General features: G+C 50.5%; 7 protein-coding genes across 7 annotated transcripts; 4 read left to right on the top strand and 3 right to left on the bottom strand.

Annotated features, from left to right (window-relative positions):
- Nucleotides 1-678, bottom strand: VTN49DRAFT_4240 (40S ribosomal protein uS11; the record flags this gene model as incomplete). Its single annotated transcript, XM_069412165.1, has 4 exons — nucleotides 1-152; nucleotides 220-380; nucleotides 484-556; nucleotides 606-678. 4 exons carry the CDS (start codon nucleotides 676-678, stop codon nucleotides 1-3), a joined length of 459 nt encoding a protein of 152 aa, XP_069267435.1.
- A 429-nt stretch (nucleotides 679-1,107) lies between these two features.
- Nucleotides 1,108-3,015, top strand: VTN49DRAFT_4239 (uncharacterized protein; the record flags this gene model as incomplete). Its single annotated transcript, XM_069412163.1, has 7 exons — nucleotides 1,108-1,205; nucleotides 1,539-1,599; nucleotides 1,652-1,763; nucleotides 1,818-1,966; nucleotides 2,031-2,630; nucleotides 2,680-2,811; nucleotides 2,869-3,015. The coding sequence occupies 7 exons, from the start codon at nucleotides 1,108-1,110 to the stop codon at nucleotides 3,013-3,015; spliced, it is 1,299 nt and encodes a 432-aa protein (XP_069267434.1).
- A 683-nt stretch (nucleotides 3,016-3,698) lies between these two features.
- On the top strand, nucleotides 3,699-5,147 carry VTN49DRAFT_4238 (uncharacterized protein; the record flags this gene model as incomplete). Its single annotated transcript, XM_069412162.1, has 6 exons — nucleotides 3,699-3,701; nucleotides 3,762-3,845; nucleotides 3,896-3,917; nucleotides 3,977-4,029; nucleotides 4,079-4,645; nucleotides 4,719-5,147. 6 exons carry the CDS (start codon nucleotides 3,699-3,701, stop codon nucleotides 5,145-5,147), a joined length of 1,158 nt encoding a protein of 385 aa, XP_069267433.1.
- A 286-nt stretch (nucleotides 5,148-5,433) lies between these two features.
- VTN49DRAFT_4237 (uncharacterized protein) lies at nucleotides 5,434-7,766 on the bottom strand (the record flags this gene model as incomplete). The annotated part of the gene is made up of 4 exons (XM_069412161.1): nucleotides 5,434-7,092; nucleotides 7,145-7,547; nucleotides 7,600-7,678; nucleotides 7,727-7,766. The coding sequence occupies 4 exons, from the start codon at nucleotides 7,764-7,766 to the stop codon at nucleotides 5,434-5,436; spliced, it is 2,181 nt and encodes a 726-aa protein (XP_069267432.1).
- Nucleotides 7,767-8,387: 621 nt separating this feature from the next.
- On the top strand, nucleotides 8,388-9,183 carry VTN49DRAFT_4236 (uncharacterized protein; the record flags this gene model as incomplete). The annotated part of the gene is made up of 5 exons (XM_069412160.1): nucleotides 8,388-8,462; nucleotides 8,525-8,563; nucleotides 8,628-8,711; nucleotides 8,778-9,101; nucleotides 9,157-9,183. The coding sequence occupies 5 exons, from the start codon at nucleotides 8,388-8,390 to the stop codon at nucleotides 9,181-9,183; spliced, it is 549 nt and encodes a 182-aa protein (XP_069267431.1).
- A 2,127-nt stretch (nucleotides 9,184-11,310) lies between these two features.
- Nucleotides 11,311-14,169, top strand: VTN49DRAFT_4235 (uncharacterized protein; the record flags this gene model as incomplete). Its single annotated transcript, XM_069412159.1, has 8 exons — nucleotides 11,311-11,577; nucleotides 11,626-11,751; nucleotides 11,800-12,055; nucleotides 12,117-12,191; nucleotides 12,246-13,518; nucleotides 13,581-13,719; nucleotides 13,793-13,995; nucleotides 14,049-14,169. The coding sequence occupies 8 exons, from the start codon at nucleotides 11,311-11,313 to the stop codon at nucleotides 14,167-14,169; spliced, it is 2,460 nt and encodes an 819-aa protein (XP_069267430.1).
- Nucleotides 14,170-14,570: 401 nt separating this feature from the next.
- VTN49DRAFT_4234 (uncharacterized protein) lies at nucleotides 14,571-15,322 on the bottom strand (the record flags this gene model as incomplete). Its single annotated transcript, XM_069412158.1, has 4 exons — nucleotides 14,571-14,650; nucleotides 14,715-15,014; nucleotides 15,078-15,195; nucleotides 15,254-15,322. The coding sequence occupies 4 exons, from the start codon at nucleotides 15,320-15,322 to the stop codon at nucleotides 14,571-14,573; spliced, it is 567 nt and encodes a 188-aa protein (XP_069267429.1).
- Between the last annotated feature and the right edge of the window lie 399 nt (nucleotides 15,323-15,721).

Below are 15,721 nucleotides of genomic sequence, written 5' to 3'. Positions count from 1 at the left end.
TTACAGACGACGACCACGACGACCACCCTTGCGGCGGGTCGAGTCGTGAGGAGTAGGAGTGACGTCCTCGATGCGGCCGATCTTCATGCCGGAACGAGCCAGCGCGCGGAGAGCGGACTGAGCACCGGGACCGGGGGTCTTGGTACCGTTACCTGTTGCATAGTCAGAGAATCCGTAACCTCAAAACAACGAGAAACAGAAGGGAAGGAGTGCACGTACCACCAGTGGCACGGATCTTAATGTGAAGAGCGTTGATGCCCAGCTCCTTGCAACGAGCAGCAACATCCTGAGCAGCCAACATGGCAGCGTAGGGAGAGGACTCGTCACGGTCGGCCTTGACCTTCATACCACCAGTAACACGGCAGATCGTCTCGCGACCGCTGTAGAACACCCACGTTAGCCTCAGCCGCGGGATGCCATTTCGCCAATCTCCTCGACAGCAATTGTCGCATATCTCGGGGCATTTAAGCGAGCAGAACGAACCTCAGATCGGTGACATGCACGAAGGTGTCGTTGAAGGAGGCAAAGATACGGGCAACGCCGAAAACGAGCTTGCCTGTGAATTATGAGCATTGAGTATCACGTCGGCAGGGGATTCAGCGTACCATCCCCGCTCAGGGGGCCAAGGGAGACGTTCTCCTGGGCGGCGCCGGCGGCCTTCTTAGCTTTCGGACCCATTGTGATGTGCTGGACTCAGACTGTGCTGGATGGAATATGGGGAGGGGAAGAAGAATCTCTGAGACCGCTGACCAGGCACTTTTGATGGAAAATTGATGGTGTGCCCTAGGAAGAATGAATCGTCGATATGATTGGTTAGAAACTAGCGAAAGTGTCCACTCCGGAAAATAGTCGGCCCGATAAGCGACGGAACTAGTCTGAATTTTCCAGTCATCGTTGGCATCCTTTTATGCTCGGCTTCCCCCATCTTTGACTGCAAATCGAACTCGCACCTGTCTTTCTCACCTCTGTAAAATCATGTTGCTGATTGGATGAATAGATATTATATCTGATTCGCGCATCTACTCTTCCGCAAACTAACAGACAGGTCTGTGCTGCTTCGATCTGGAAACTCATTGGAAATCCGCTACTTTCCTGATCTCATTAAAAATGGTTCGACTATCACAAGAAAATGCGACAATTGGCATCATTGGAATGGGTGATATGGGCAAGATGTATGCCCGAAGGTTGAGCGAAGCTGGATGGAGGTAATTATCCTTGCCAGCTGCTATCCTACTCCAGGTTGTTCTCAATAAATTGTGAGTGCCTTTGAGTCTCGTTTTCCTTCCTACCTTTATGATGACTTGAGTGCATTTGGCTCGAGTGCAGCCTGGCATCATCACCACGCCTTTCTGGTTGGTGAGCGGTGTTAGCGCTGTCGGTGATGTAAAACCAACGCTACCTTACTCTCTTTCCTCTGAATTTGATCTTTATCGTGCCTATGACTTTCAATATTTGCACAGGATATCGACAAGAGGCTAATAATGCGTCAGGTTCATTACATATTCCTGAATAGCGCTGATATTGGGTGATTCGTTCAGGATAAATGCATGTGATAAGCCTGAAAATTTCGAGTCACTCCAAAGAGAATTTTCCTCGGCCGTATGTATCTGCGACCAATCCCTACACCCTGCGGTCAGCTCATCGGACGTAGCAAGGCATCAACATCTTGCCGAATGGACACCTTGTCTCGCGCGCCAGCGACTACATCATATACAGCGTAGAAGCCTCCCACATTGACAAAATAGTTGCGGAATACGGCCCATGTATGTTATCGTGCGTGGTGTTATTACCGCAAATTTGTCTGACATTGTGTAAAGCAACCAAGGTGGGCGCGATAGTCGGTGGTCAGACCTCTTGCAAAGCTCCAGAGCTAGCTGCATTCGATAAGCATCTTCCCCCAGACGTAGAGATTATCTCGTGTCACTCGCTTCACGGTCCCAATGTGAATCCCAAAGGCCAGCCACTGGTACGCCACCTTGAAATGACCTTCCAGCGAAAGACTCCTATTTTGACCAGATTCCTGTGAACAGGTTCTCATCCAACATCGAGCCTCAGATGAGAGCATGAGATTTGTGGAGCAAGTATTCGCTTCATTTGAATCAAAATATGTCTACCTTACCGGAGAGATGCATGATCGAATCACCGCCGACACCCAGGCAGTCACCCATGCTGCATTCCTCAGCATGGGAACGGCCTGGTACGCCAATAACCAGTTCCCGTGGGAGATCCCTCGCTGGGTCGGTGGCATTGAGAACGTCAAAATCAACATCACTTTGAGAATATACTCCAACAAGTGGCATGTCTACGCAGGTCTCGCCATCTTGAACCCAGCAGCCAAGGAACAAATCAGGCAGTACGCGCAGTCGGTCACTGAACTGTATAAGCTGATGATCGAAGGGCGAAGAGAGGAGCTTAAACGACGGGTTAAAGCGGCCGGCGCGGCCGTCTTCAAGTCTGACACCGCAGGACAAGACCTGCTTTTGAAAGATGATGTGCTGGATCGATTTTCCTTGTCCAACCAGGCCCGAGGGGAAGTGCCGCCGAATAACCATCTGAGTTTGCTTGCTATCGTGGATTGTTGGTCCAAATTGGGCATTGTACCTTATGACCATATGATATGCTCGACTCCTGTGAGTAGACTCCACCCCATGGTTACGGTTTGTACTGACGGTTGGGAAGCTCTTTCGAATATGGTTAGGAGTTACCGAGTATTTGTTCCGCAATCCGGAGATGCTTGAGCAGGCGCTCGATACTGCGATTGATGACCAGACATTTCGATCCGATGACTTGGAGTTCACTTTCGCGGCAAGGGTGAGAGAGTCTCGTGTTGCAAATCAGACGGATACGGCTTTACTTATCCTCTTTTAGGCGTGGTCAGATTGCGTATCTTTTGGTGACTTCGAGTCTTACCGGGACCGCTTCGAACGCATACAAAAGTACTTTGCTCCGCGATTCCCTGAGGCAGTAAAGCTCGGAAATGAAATGATGAAGACCATCCTAGAGAAGACGACATGACCATAAACATGTATTATTCTTAGACCCAAGCAATAGCATGATCTTAAGGATAACTGTCCAATACGCCTATCCATGGCTTCGTCTCGAGCCGGCACGTTCACAAGATGTCCTACTGGGAAAATATATAACCGGAGATATCTTCCTTTCAGGATTGGATAAATGGTTCAATGTCTGCAACATAGCTGACGTTCGCGAAGTGGTCAAGCAGCATTCTCTTCCATGTACTTGGAGTCTGAGATTCGACGTTCAAGTTGGCACCTTGCCATTGCACTTTATGTCAATAGTGCGAGTCAATCCGAAACAGTGGGCAGACTCAGACCTCATGGATACCTGTCCGGGAAAATATCAATGCCGCATTGCTTTCTAGGATGGGAAATAGCAAGCAGCCGTTGCTGTGATTCGGTGCCGTCTCAGGCTCACAGTTCATTCAATATTGGTGTTATTCATTCACATTTTGTTTGTTTGCGGCTTTTCACACAATACATGCCTTTATCCAAATCCAGATCTTCCGTCTCATCTCTATCCTCATTCTCATTCTTCCAAAGTCCGCACCGTGGATGACTATTGATCCGCCTATTTGTCCTCGCGGCTGTGCGTTCATTTCCATCTTCCCTTTGATTGTGTCGTTTTCTCCCCAAGTTGCATTTTAATCACAGATACTGACCCACGTCGCGCAGAGTACAATGGTGCGTAGTACTCTGTGCCATGGGATTCGCTGGAGCCAAATCTGACGACACGCGAATTAGCAGCATCATCCGGTTCAGGGAGATAGAGCGGCCGGGACCGGCATGGAGACGGTCACCATCACCAAAATGGAATATATTCACTTGGCAAGTTGAGACGCTTTCATGAAACTGATCATGAACTGACCGACATCCAGATCTCGATTTCTCATCAGTTTGGTGAGTACTATAGTCGTTCTCGTGAATGCCGAATGGCAACTCTGACCATGCATGTCTAGAAAACCTGACACGCTCTCTCCTGCAGGGAGGGGTGTCTCAAGAGACGCTTGATGTGCGGATTCCTTCAACTTACAAGGCCAATGGAGACTAACTGTGCATAGGCACTTGTCAAATCTCCGGTACCCTTTCCATTGGTACCACAACAATTGATTGAGTTTAGCCCTGGATTCATTCCTCCACAGGAAGAGTTCCGTCCTCCTCAGGAGAGCGGGCTCTCGGCAGAGAAACTCGGCCAGCGGCAGCAGAAGCATGTACTGCAGCTGCAGGAACGTGAACAGCAGCCGCAGCCTATCTCACTGCCGGTTGAAAATGGCATACATTCTGCGCGTTGGGACGAGTTGGCCTCTCCCAACGGCGATGCTGGCCCGGTGTTTGATGACCTCTTAGTCTTCAGTCATGATGAGAAAGGAGAGGTTATCGATTCACCCACCACCCGTTCTCCCTTTGCCAAGGAGGATGCGGACCTGTACCGTATTATCAAGATCAGCCAGCTCCCGGAGCGTGCCACCTTACGGAACGTGATCAACGAAATTCGTGGCGGAGCCGTGGCTGAGATTCAGCGCAAGGCCAATGACGGCTCCATCATCATTGCCTTTGTAGAGCCCTCTGCCGCGTTGAACTTTTACAAGCACGTCCAGCAGAACGGCCTTTACATCCTCGGAAAGCAGGTACGTATACGACTCTTTGCCGAACAGTCTCCTTCCCTTTGGCGTTAGATTGCTAATCAAGTACCTTCTTCAGGTCAGCGTCGAGTGGGCCGAGCACCAGTTCCCTCTCAGCCCCTTCGTCAAGCAGAGGATCGAGCGTGGCGCGTCCCGGATCCTCGTTCTTCGTCACATCAACACTGACCTTCTCACTGCATCTATTTTCCGCGAGCATCTCGATCATATCCACAACCTTGAAATTGTGAATATCGAGTTCAGACATAAAAAAGTCATTATTCGCACCAACTCTGTGCATAAAGCCATCTTCGCCCGGAACTGCATGATGTCTCGGTATGAGTACCGCGGCGTTCGAATCGAATTCGGCCATGATGAATGTGCGGAGCCGCTTATTCTGCAGCCGTGGAAGCGGGCGCGGGAGGCGATGTACAGAGAGAATCATTCGTCCAAGGCGCTTCCTCCGAACAGGTATGAGGTTCTCAACAGTCGTGTGGATGAAGATCAGTGAAGAGATCGTTTTCTTCCTCTGAGAAGTGGATTCGCTGCTGTATGATAAACATGAGGAAAGGAAAAATAAAAACAATTGAGATTGAATAAGAAACTTGAACTTATTGCCCGAACTCAAAATGAGGGAGCCAATACTGATAATCCGCAGCAATTTATGAAATATATAAACTGCAACATGGGTCTAAACCAGAAGCCGAAGACGAGTATCTAATGCACAAATAAACATCATCCACTCAAGAACGCCCATACAACCAGCCATATCCCTCGAGGAAACCCAGAAACGACCTTCAGTAAGCCCACATACACTTGTAAGCCAGTAACCTGGCCCCCAGTCGATCATATTCGATACGCCCAATCCAAGCGTCGTTGGTCTGCGTCAGCTTTCCGAACACGCTGGCCCCCTTCCACACTACTACCTGCGGATCCATCTCCCGGGGCGGCGCACCGATCATGATATCCTTGGCGTAGTCCGGGCGCCGAGCTTGAAGGCGTTCCTCCAGGAATGCGTGGAAGCCCGGGATCGGACTCGCGCCACCACCGATAAGCATGATGCCGCCGAGGAAGTCCCGCATCTTGCGGTCGTCGGAACGCGCGGCGTGCGTGATTGAGGTTAGGATGGCCTGGTCAAGGGGCACGATGGGGAGGATGTCATCGCGCTCTTCAATTGGGGTCACCTTTGCCGGGGTTGCACTCGCTGTTGGTTGAGCGTTACCAGTGTTGCCAGCGTTGCTGCTAGAGGGGCTGGTGCCCGCAGCGGTGTTCCCGTTTTGATCAGGCGCCGGGGTCCCCGCAGCCGATGAGCGGGGTGTTCCCTCCTTTTCTTGCACTCGGCTGACTGCCAGTCGATTCGGCGTTGCCTGAGCCTCAGTGCTGTTGGGCCCATTTGTCGTCGACTCTTGCTTTTCTTCTTCTTCTTGGACTTCATCTGCCACCAGCGAGGACATGATTTCGATCTGTGCAGCGGATACCGGGTCATTTGGCTGGCTGTCGTCGTAGATATCGTACGACCGAGCAATGAATTTGCGCCTCCCATCCAGTTTCCCCGTGTTGTCGAAGATAGAAGGTTGAAAATATCCCATCGGCGCGAGGTGAACCTCATCATACGCTTTGAAGGTGTATTTTCGCGTGTCTTGACCAGCAGCCCGAAGATGAAAGTCAAACAGCTGCACCGTGACACTCGCCTCATCCATAGTGCAGACCTTTTTCTTCAATTCTTCCGCCAGTAAAAAGTCATATCGCCGGTTGAGGTTGATCTCTTGATAAGGGAAGTGGTCGTAAAGCATCATTTTGATAAATGTTTCTGTTACGTCGGCTCCACCGTATTTGAGGTTCACACGCGAGTTCTCCACACACATTCCCTCTTCCACGCAGCAGATTGAAGTCTTTTGAGCGCCAATGTCCACAATGCACGCCGACGTGAAACCGGCTCCGAAGCTACCCGCAAGGCTCTCTTGGATGAAGCATACTCGAGCAAACGAGAATTCTCTCATAAGCATGTCCAGAATTTGCGTGACGTATGTCTTTTCATAAAGGTCGGGAATGACAAATACGCATGAATACTGCCCCCAGTCTTTCTTGCTGGCAATGCCCAGCTGTTTCTTGATAGCGTCTTCCAAGATAAGAGATATATCAAGGAAGAGCATGCGCTTGTTGTCATAGTCCTTTTCGTTGCACCAGCCGTGTCGAATGGGCCAGAACAGCTTATATCTTGGGTTAGAATCGTCCGGAATTCTCAATGCATCAGCTCCGGTGATGTATTCGGGCGCCGGCTTTGGAATTTCTGTCCACTCGATTCGGTGAGGGTCGTTATGCTCGGGGATCGTCTCTGGTGGTGTTCTCCTATTGTAGTTGATGACCATTTCTTTGGAGTTGGGAAGCGTTCGTCGCTTGTTCTGTCTCATGTGCGCCTTCAGCTCTGCGCACATAGTTGTATATTGCGAGGCCCACTGCGTTGAACCGGTCAGACCAGAAATTCAGCAGAAAGAAATGGGGTACTACCTCTTGCTCGAACTGTTTCTCCGGTTCGATCTTCTGATCATTCTGATCACCGTCCAGTTTGACGCGCTTCGGCCTCGGCTCTACACCATCCTCCCATTCATTGACTGATGACTTCCGCGCAATCACCATTGGAACGGTCTTGGGAAGCGCATCGCTGGCCAACCCGATGCGAAGGTTTTGGCTGCCCACATGGACCACTATTACCTTGGACCCAACCGCTTCCGTCGGCGTCTCCTCAGTATCTTCCGCGGCTTCCCCATCTGCTTCTCCCTCGCCTTCTTCCTGAGATTTTCCTAACGCGAGTGCGCGATCACGGTCTTTGGCCGTCTTGGCCATGCGATTCCGGGCTTCTTCGGCTTGGAGCCGATAAGCAAGCATCTGGTCATCGCGTTTGAGGTAGTCGCTGCACAGGTTGTCAGAATTCGCCAGTACCACCAGTCACAAAAGGATCATACGTGTAGTAGTTTTTCTGGTTAATTGGAGCGATTATCGGCCAGCTCGTGAAACCCAGGTTGTTGTCAGTCCGTTCAAGGCCTAGTCTCCAGTTAGCAATGCTCTTTGTTCGGGATGTACCCAACGGACCTTCTTCGCGAAGGGCCTTGCCCGACTTTTTCCCCACCATCTTGTGCCTTCAATTGCCCAAGTAAGGCCTCGTGGCAGCTGACTTGTCTGGCAGCGGCTCCAAAAGAGACCGAAGGACGGGCCTGTGGGCTAGAGAGTAAAGAGGAATCGGGGAAAGAGGCAAAGCTTTGACCGATAGGACACTGCCTCTTGTGACAGATGAAGGAGAAGAAGCGACAAGATGGTGGCAAAACAGCAAACGAGCTGATTCTTTGCGCTTGGTTCAAGCCGGTATGTACATCTCCGGTCTCCGCCTTCACGATTGGAGTAATAGAGCGGTTGATATCTGGTTATTGGAAGTTATTAGATCTATCGGGGTAACATGGTAACTTGTGGTTATTGGAGTTACAGGGTCCAAACACTTGGTTTTCAGCTGCTTCAGAAGCTCACACGAGTCAGCCCAAAGCAGTCCAGGATAACAGTTCCTGGCTAGAGAGCCTTTTTTTGGCACTTTCTTGAGTTTCTTAATAACTGACCATTGAAGACAATCCTTGTTCGAGTTCTGACACTATTTCGACCCCTTAATCTTATCGCGGCTACTCTGCGGTCTTACCCCTAAATACCGTTGTTGGCCACACCGATCACGCCCTGAGCTCGATCAACAACCGTTCTAACATCAACCATGGGAGGGTCGCTATCGCGGTTGTGGTCTCTATTCTGGTCAAAGAAGGAAATCCGTATACTGATCTTGGGCCTTGTACGGTGCCGATCTGGATTGTGTGCTCCCTGAAGCGATATTGACAGACGAAATTGCTATAGGACAACGCCGGCAAAACAACGCTATTGTATAGATTGAAGGTATGCGCAGGCTAATTTTCTCTGATTGTGCAGTGTACGGGAGGCTAACGTAGAACGTTGCCAGCTCGGCGAAGTAGTGACAACAATACCCACCATCGGATTCAATGTCGAGTCGGTAACCTACAAGAACCTAAACTTGAACGTCTGGGTACGTACGTGGATACCATGATTGCCTCGACAACGGACGTCTTGCTGAATGATGTGGAATGTATAGGATTTGGGCGGTCAAACATCGATTCGTCCGTACTGGCGGTGCTACTATGCAAACACGGCAGCCGTGGTCTTCGTCATTGACTCCACCGATGTTGACCGGTTGAGCATTGCCGCCGACGAGCTAGCGGCGATGCTTAACGAGGAAGAACTTCGCGATGCAGCGCTGCTGGTGTTCGCCAACAAACAAGATCAGCCAGGCGCCAAGGGCGCCGGGGAGATATCGGAGGCTTTGAAATTGGGCGAGTTGCGCGACCGGAACTGGAGCATCGTCGCGTGCTCCGCCATTGACGGCAAAGGTATCAACGAAGGAATGGACTGGCTAGTGGTATGTAGGACTTTGGTCCGTTGGGCTTTGGCAGATGCTGACTGTTTGCCAACAGCAAACAATCCAGTCGGAGAACGCATAAAAGCATGGCGAAGCGGTTTTCAGCGATGAATTTATTTCCTGCGTCATAGACATGGCTGGCGTTTCTCGGTCTACCCGACTTTGTTCCCTTGAAAATCGGGATCATGACATGGAGGATTTCCCGTTATATAATAGTGCTGATAATCTCGGGTACTTTTCTGATCACCGGCCGCTTACATTGATGCACTTGATGCTCATGATTTAATTGTTTTCTATCATGTAGAGTGTTTCTGGCTTAAGTTTGTTTAATGCTTGTTTCATGGAGCACCGGGAAAGCGAGCCTACTCTTTGACTACTAATGCCTAGATGATTTGGATTGGATCGAGCAATATAGGACAGCATGACATATTTACTTGTGAATTGTCGTCTGAAGACTGCCTTCTTCTCACGGAAGTCGAGTTTCGCTAATTTCAAAGCTAGTCTCCGAGTATTTGGCGACTCTATTAACGCTAGAGTCCCTAGACTGCCAGAGGTACCACGTCCAGGTTTGTTGTCATCAAACCATCGCGGCAAGCACATGTCCGGATAGTCCGATACGGAATCCCATATACATCGATGATTCGATTTGCGCGTTCGGCAAATGTCGGACTTTGATCCTTGTCCTTGACAACGGCCCTGTTCAATCTCGTTCCCTACAAAGCACTGCTTTGTAACCAGTTGTTAGACTCCTCAAATATCTAGTTCCCTGGGCTGCATTCCTCCAAAGATTCGACGCTCGTCCTGCGACTCCATCGCAGTTTTCTAAGCCAACAGTGCGAAACCATCATCATGGCCTCGGGACTTTTCTATGATTTAATGAAACTCATGCGCGTCACGCCCTTGGTCGCCACCACGACTTCTCTCTGATACACTTAGGACCAGCACTGGCTCTATTCCCTCTTCCTGCGCCCCGGTACAAGAAGCACAGCGACGCAATGCTACCTCAATATTCCCGCAAGTCATTTGACGGAGGCATTTTCATTTTCATTGGTCTCGATTCCTTCACAGTGAGCTCGTCTGCAAATCTGCTGACCGACCAGCCGCTGCTGAGGTACCTCGGATGGAGCCGTTGGTACTGGGCAAGACTGGGCTTTAACGTGCTCCATTTCGCGTTTGTGCCCCTCGTCGCTTATTCAGTACGGAATATCATAGAAGATCGCTCCAAGGGACACAGCATTGAAGACTTGGGCCGCTGTCGCTGGCCGAAGAGCAGACTGCAGATGCGTGATCGAGCGATACAGTTCGGAAGCATTCCTGAACGGTTAGTCAACAGTGAAGCACGATGCGTAAACGGGGTTGGGCTTAATCCACGCAAATCCAGGTCTTTTCGAGCTACAATTAAAAATGAAGAATGGATATGATACCGCTGTGATCGAACTTCTAGTGGTCTCTTTCCCTCCGTTCTGTAGGAGGTGAAGAGCGGGTACGGCAGCCATCCTAAAAGTAACTGATATGGTTTAGGGCACCAGGAGATACGGCCGTTATCTGTGGAATTTTTGCCAAAATAAGTATAGGATACTGTTCTGCCAAGCTTTCAGGAACGCCTGTCTGGCCTCTGGGTTCTGCGGATGGTCTCCGGCACCTCATCAAACCAGTTGATCCTCAATCACCACAACGAACGATGTGATTCTTTTGCAGACTTGGCCTTCGCCACTCAAACGGCTGAATCATGCGAGTGTTTGGTCGGAGGATCTTCAATACCAGGTTGCTAAAATATTGGCCTTATTTTCAAGCGTCCGTAGAGAACCGCCAGCGATGAGACCCATGTTCGCATCGTGTCGGCAAAACCGAATCTGATTGGCTGCATCCAGAAAGCTCAACCAAAGCACGACTGCACATGGGCGTGAATGTGCTCTCTGACTTGATAACTAAACAAAGTATCCGTGGTACATGAGAATCTGTCTGCTGCGTGATGGATTCTCGATTGTGGCCGCGGGGCCATGGTGCCCGTTTCGGTGGAAAGCGGCATGCATGTGTAGCTGTGATAGGACATGAAGCGCGAGGTCGATATGAAGCTTTGGCTGCATGGAACGGTGGATCAAGGAAATAATACAGCTTGGAGGACATCTATATCAAGGGACCGGCTCCCATTGACCATGGCGCTGGCGACATCGCTCCGTTTTCACACCGCATAGGCGCCGACGACATCATGACTGTAGTCGATGTCCTCCACTCGATCGTTGGTATTCAGGTCTTTGGCTCGTTGTACACGGCAATGACTGTGGTGGCGTTGTTCGTGTGCGCCATCGTCGTTTCCGCGCTGGCGTTCTCACTGCACAAACCGAAAACCCCATTCGGGGACACATTATTATCGTATGCACGATTTGCCTATGCAAGCTTCTTGAAGCCGTATGAGAAACCTCGGGACGGTTCATTGAATCAGCAACACTCTCTGGAGAGCTTCTACCGCAGCCAGGTATGTGTGGAGCAAGTTGGTCTGTGTACGCAGCTGACAACATGCAAGGCAAGCGTGTATGATACCACCCGGAAGCGACTGCTTCGTGGCCGCGAGGACATGCTTGGGCTCGTAGCGGCGCAGCTCAAGTATCGCATGTCTAAGCATGGTCTCTCGCAGCCAATTTGGGTCGATGTAGGAGTTCTGGGCAGTACGTGACTCCACATGAGCTAATAGACATAGATTGGCGGTGGCACTGGCTACAATATTGAGGCCATGAATCAATTCGTGCCAGTAGAATCCTTCTTCTCGCACGTATACTTGGTTGACCTCTCTCCTTCGCTCTTGGAAGTCGCTCGCAAGCGCTTCGAGCGCCTCGGATGGAAGAACGTCTCCGTTGTGTGCCAGGATGCGCGCGAATTCCGCCTACCAAAGGCTGGGGATGGCGACGGCTATGCAGACCTGGTGACGATGAGCTATAGTCTTTCGATGATACCGGGTATGATACTCTATTTTAGTTATGCTGACCGTTCTCTGTAAACTAACGATATCGCTATTAGACTACTACAGCGTGGTAGATTCCATGACTAGGCTCCTAAAATCGACCGGGATTATTGGAGTGTGCGATTTTTACGGTACGCTGATTCTACCAAGCCCATATCGAGTGAACCAGCATTGATAGGAAACAGTACAAAACATTGTCGACGTCTCCCACCGTAACTACACTGGCGGAGCATTCAACCGCCATGTGAACTGGCTCGGCCGAGTGTTCTGGCGGACGTGGTTCGACTTCGACCGGGTGAATCTGGAGGCTGATCGCAGAGATTACCTCGAATACAAGTTTGGAACGATCATCTCTGCCAGCGAGCGGAATTATCTGATGGGTGGTATTCCTTACTACATTTTCCTCGGCTGCCAAAAGGACTTTGCGTCCGAGATGTCCGATATTGAGAAACTGAACGCTGCTTACACCGAGTCACCTTATCTGTCCGCCGTTCACCACCGCAAGGCCATGAATGACGCAGCAGAAAAGGCCACGCCAGAAGTTCGATCTAAAGCATACGAGTCGGCCATTGTGAATTTGAGCTCTAATCTGCCATTGCCATCAGCTTTCTACCAGAATCACCATTACCGGATCTACTACAATGATCTGCTTCCCAAGCATACGCAGTTCAAAAACGAATACATTTATGCTTTTAATTGGGAGGATCCTCGAGTCGACCATGAGCTGCTGAATATCAACAGTAACGATGTCATTCTGGCCATCACGAGTGCTGGAGATAACATCCTCGACTACCTGCAGAAAAGCCCAAGGCGGATTCACGCCGTGGACTTGAATCCAAACCAAAACCATCTTCTGGAACTCAAGGTTGCAGCATTTTCTGCCCTGGGGTACAAGGATATCTGGAAGATCTTCGGTGAAGGAAAGCACCCGCAGTTCCGAGAACTCTTGCTCACAAAACTCAGTCCCCATCTCTCCAGCCAAGCTTTCCAGTTCTGGCTTGAGCATACGCATGTTTTCACGTCGAAGTCTAGCAGGGGTCTGTACGAAACTGGCGGCTCCCGTTTGGCTATCAAGCTGGTCCGCTATCTCCTCTGGTTCAATGGCCTGACTAACACTACTCGTCGTTTCTGCGAGGCGCCCACGCTCAAGGAGCAACGGAAGTTGTGGCCCAAGCTTCGCCGCGTCCTTCTCAGCAAGCTTCTGCACTGGACGATCGTCAAGACAGAATGGTTTACCTGGAGAGCCGCTGGAGTTCCGTATACGCAACGGAACATGATCATCGAGGACTTCCTCAGGCGCAAAGGTGTCAGCGGTGGCATCAAGCAGAAGAAGGACGTCAGCGGCCAGGCAATCTGGGAGTATGTTGTGAACACGCTCGATCCGGTCGCGAAGGAGACGTTGATGAGTACCGACAACTACTTTTACTACCTGTGTCTCCAGGGGAGATTCTCACGGCGGTAAGCAAAGCAGAAGATCAATGCTTTGACAAATTCCAGGATTCACTGACGCCCGCGAACAGCTGCCACCCAACGTATCTCACGCCCAAAGCACACGACAAGTTGTCCGCTCCGGGCGCATTCGATGGTCTGCGGATCCACACGGACGGCCTTGACGAGGTCATCGCACGGATCACCCCAAGAACCCTAACTATCGCAGTGGTACGGCCCCAATCATCGACAATATCAAATTTTGCACCATCATCGCGACCGGATGCTAACTTGTTTGAATTAGATTATGGATTCAATGGACTGGTTCGATCCATCCTCTGATGCTGCCTCGCGGCAAGTTCGCACGCTCAACCGGGCACTCAAGCTCGGCGGGCGCGTGCTCCTCCGCTCCGCGAGTATCGAGCCATGGTACATCAAGGATTTTAGCGAGAACGGTTTCGACCCCCGACGGGTAGGCGCGAGAACTCCGGGGAGCTGTATCGACCGGTGAGTATAATCAGAAAAAATCAACAAAACGATACTAATGCCTCGACAAAAAGTGTCAATATGTATGCCTCTACATGGCTGATCACAAAAACCTCGGAAATCGACGGGGAAGAGAACGGTCGGCCAAAGATGCAGCGCACGCAGAGTCTTGATATGGATGAGCTTGCTATTTAACTCTTTTCATGATTTTCTGCCCTGGGCGTATGAGTTTGATGATGGCGTCAATGAATGAGTTTGATGAGCTGCATGTCTGCTTTCTTATATCGACATGGTGGTTGGCTTAAATGAGTCATTGATTTATTTGTACATACTTGAGCAGATACATACATAAACTCATTTCTCTAAGCAGAATCGCAAACAATTCATGCTTCGCGCTACGGCGTCAGCGACTCAAAATTAACAAGGTAGTAACAGGTTTAAAAAGCCAGCTGGATTCCAAAAGAAAATGTACGTGACAGCGTTCGAAAACGGCGACGTGTCTGTTCCAAGAGTGGCTGGAAAAAAAAAAAAAGGCTTGTCATTAAGAAAGAGATGAAAATATAACGGAACAGTAGCCCATTGATTAGGCTCCCTCCTCACGAGCGCCCGTATCGGGCCTTGCCGATCGAAAACGGAACGTAGCGGTACTTGATCATATGTTGAATCTGCCGTCGCACTATCGCAATTGGTCAGCGTCCTTTGTCCCGGCCCGGAAATATGACAGAAAACGGGAAACATACTCGTCAACACAAACAGAATCAGCCAGTACATAACCAACACCGGCCAAAAGACCGGAATATCAAAGAAGTCGAAAAACGTGCAGAAAAACGCAATGAGCGTTGCGCGGGTGGCCGCGTGCCAGAACTTGAACTCAGGCAACCGGCGCACAAACGGCCGGAACTCGTCGTCTTGTTTGGTGGGCAGCGTCGATGCACCCTCACCGTCTTCCAGGCCTTCGTCTTGCGTCAGGGACGGGTCGAATTTGGGTTGTAGGAAGGCGAGAAAGAGGTTAAGAAGGTAGATTCCCAGGGTGTATGCCACTATAAATCCATGTCAGTTCCTATACAAATGACAGCGCAGTGTCTGTTCGGGAAATGGCATACCAATATACCACCCCTGGGCCAGAATGATTCGCAAGAAGAATATCGCGAGCAACCCTGCGACGCCTAGCCATCGGTACAAGGTATATGGGACGGATTTGTCGAGATATGTTTGGTATAACTGACGTGTGATGTCAGCGGACGTTTCTCCCTCCTCGCTAATGATCGATTTCTCTCACCCTCGCGAGTCTCGAGGTCTGTGCCGTGAAAGCGGTGAACGGGGTCTGCTCCGGCTCAGGAGCGTCCATGGTGATAGCTGAAGTGCTGTGTGCGTTGCGGCTCCGCAGGAAACAAAGGCTGACGGTCCTGCGCGTGGAATTTCTTGCCGAAAGCTATGGTAGCAACTGCGGTCTCAATTGGTGAAGATTCAGCCCCTAGTAAGCTGCTCAAGTCGTCGAATCTCAGCAATCTTCAAAACTGCCAGGAGATCGTTCCTGAGCTGAATGCGAAAAGTGTCCTGTAGGCAGGCCCACACAAGCCACAGGGTCACGTAATCGGAATTTCGTGGCTGGGCAGCAGAGATCGAGCTAACCAAACTCGGTTAGATTGAAACATGCAAACAGTGCAAACAATATCTGCGGTTAGGCTCGGTCCCTCGGCAATTCATGGCGGAGCATGTGTGCCAGCAACAGGTGTCGTATCTCGTC

The sequence above is a fragment of the Thermomyces lanuginosus genome (genome assembly GCF_041956635.1).
Source record: "Thermomyces lanuginosus strain ATCC 200065 unplaced genomic scaffold VTN49scaffold_31, whole genome shotgun sequence".
NCBI lineage: Eukaryota > Fungi > Ascomycota > Eurotiomycetes > Eurotiales > Trichocomaceae > Thermomyces > Thermomyces lanuginosus.
The sequence above is the reverse complement of the archived record's forward strand: the minus strand, read 5'-3'. Positions and strand labels throughout refer to the sequence as shown.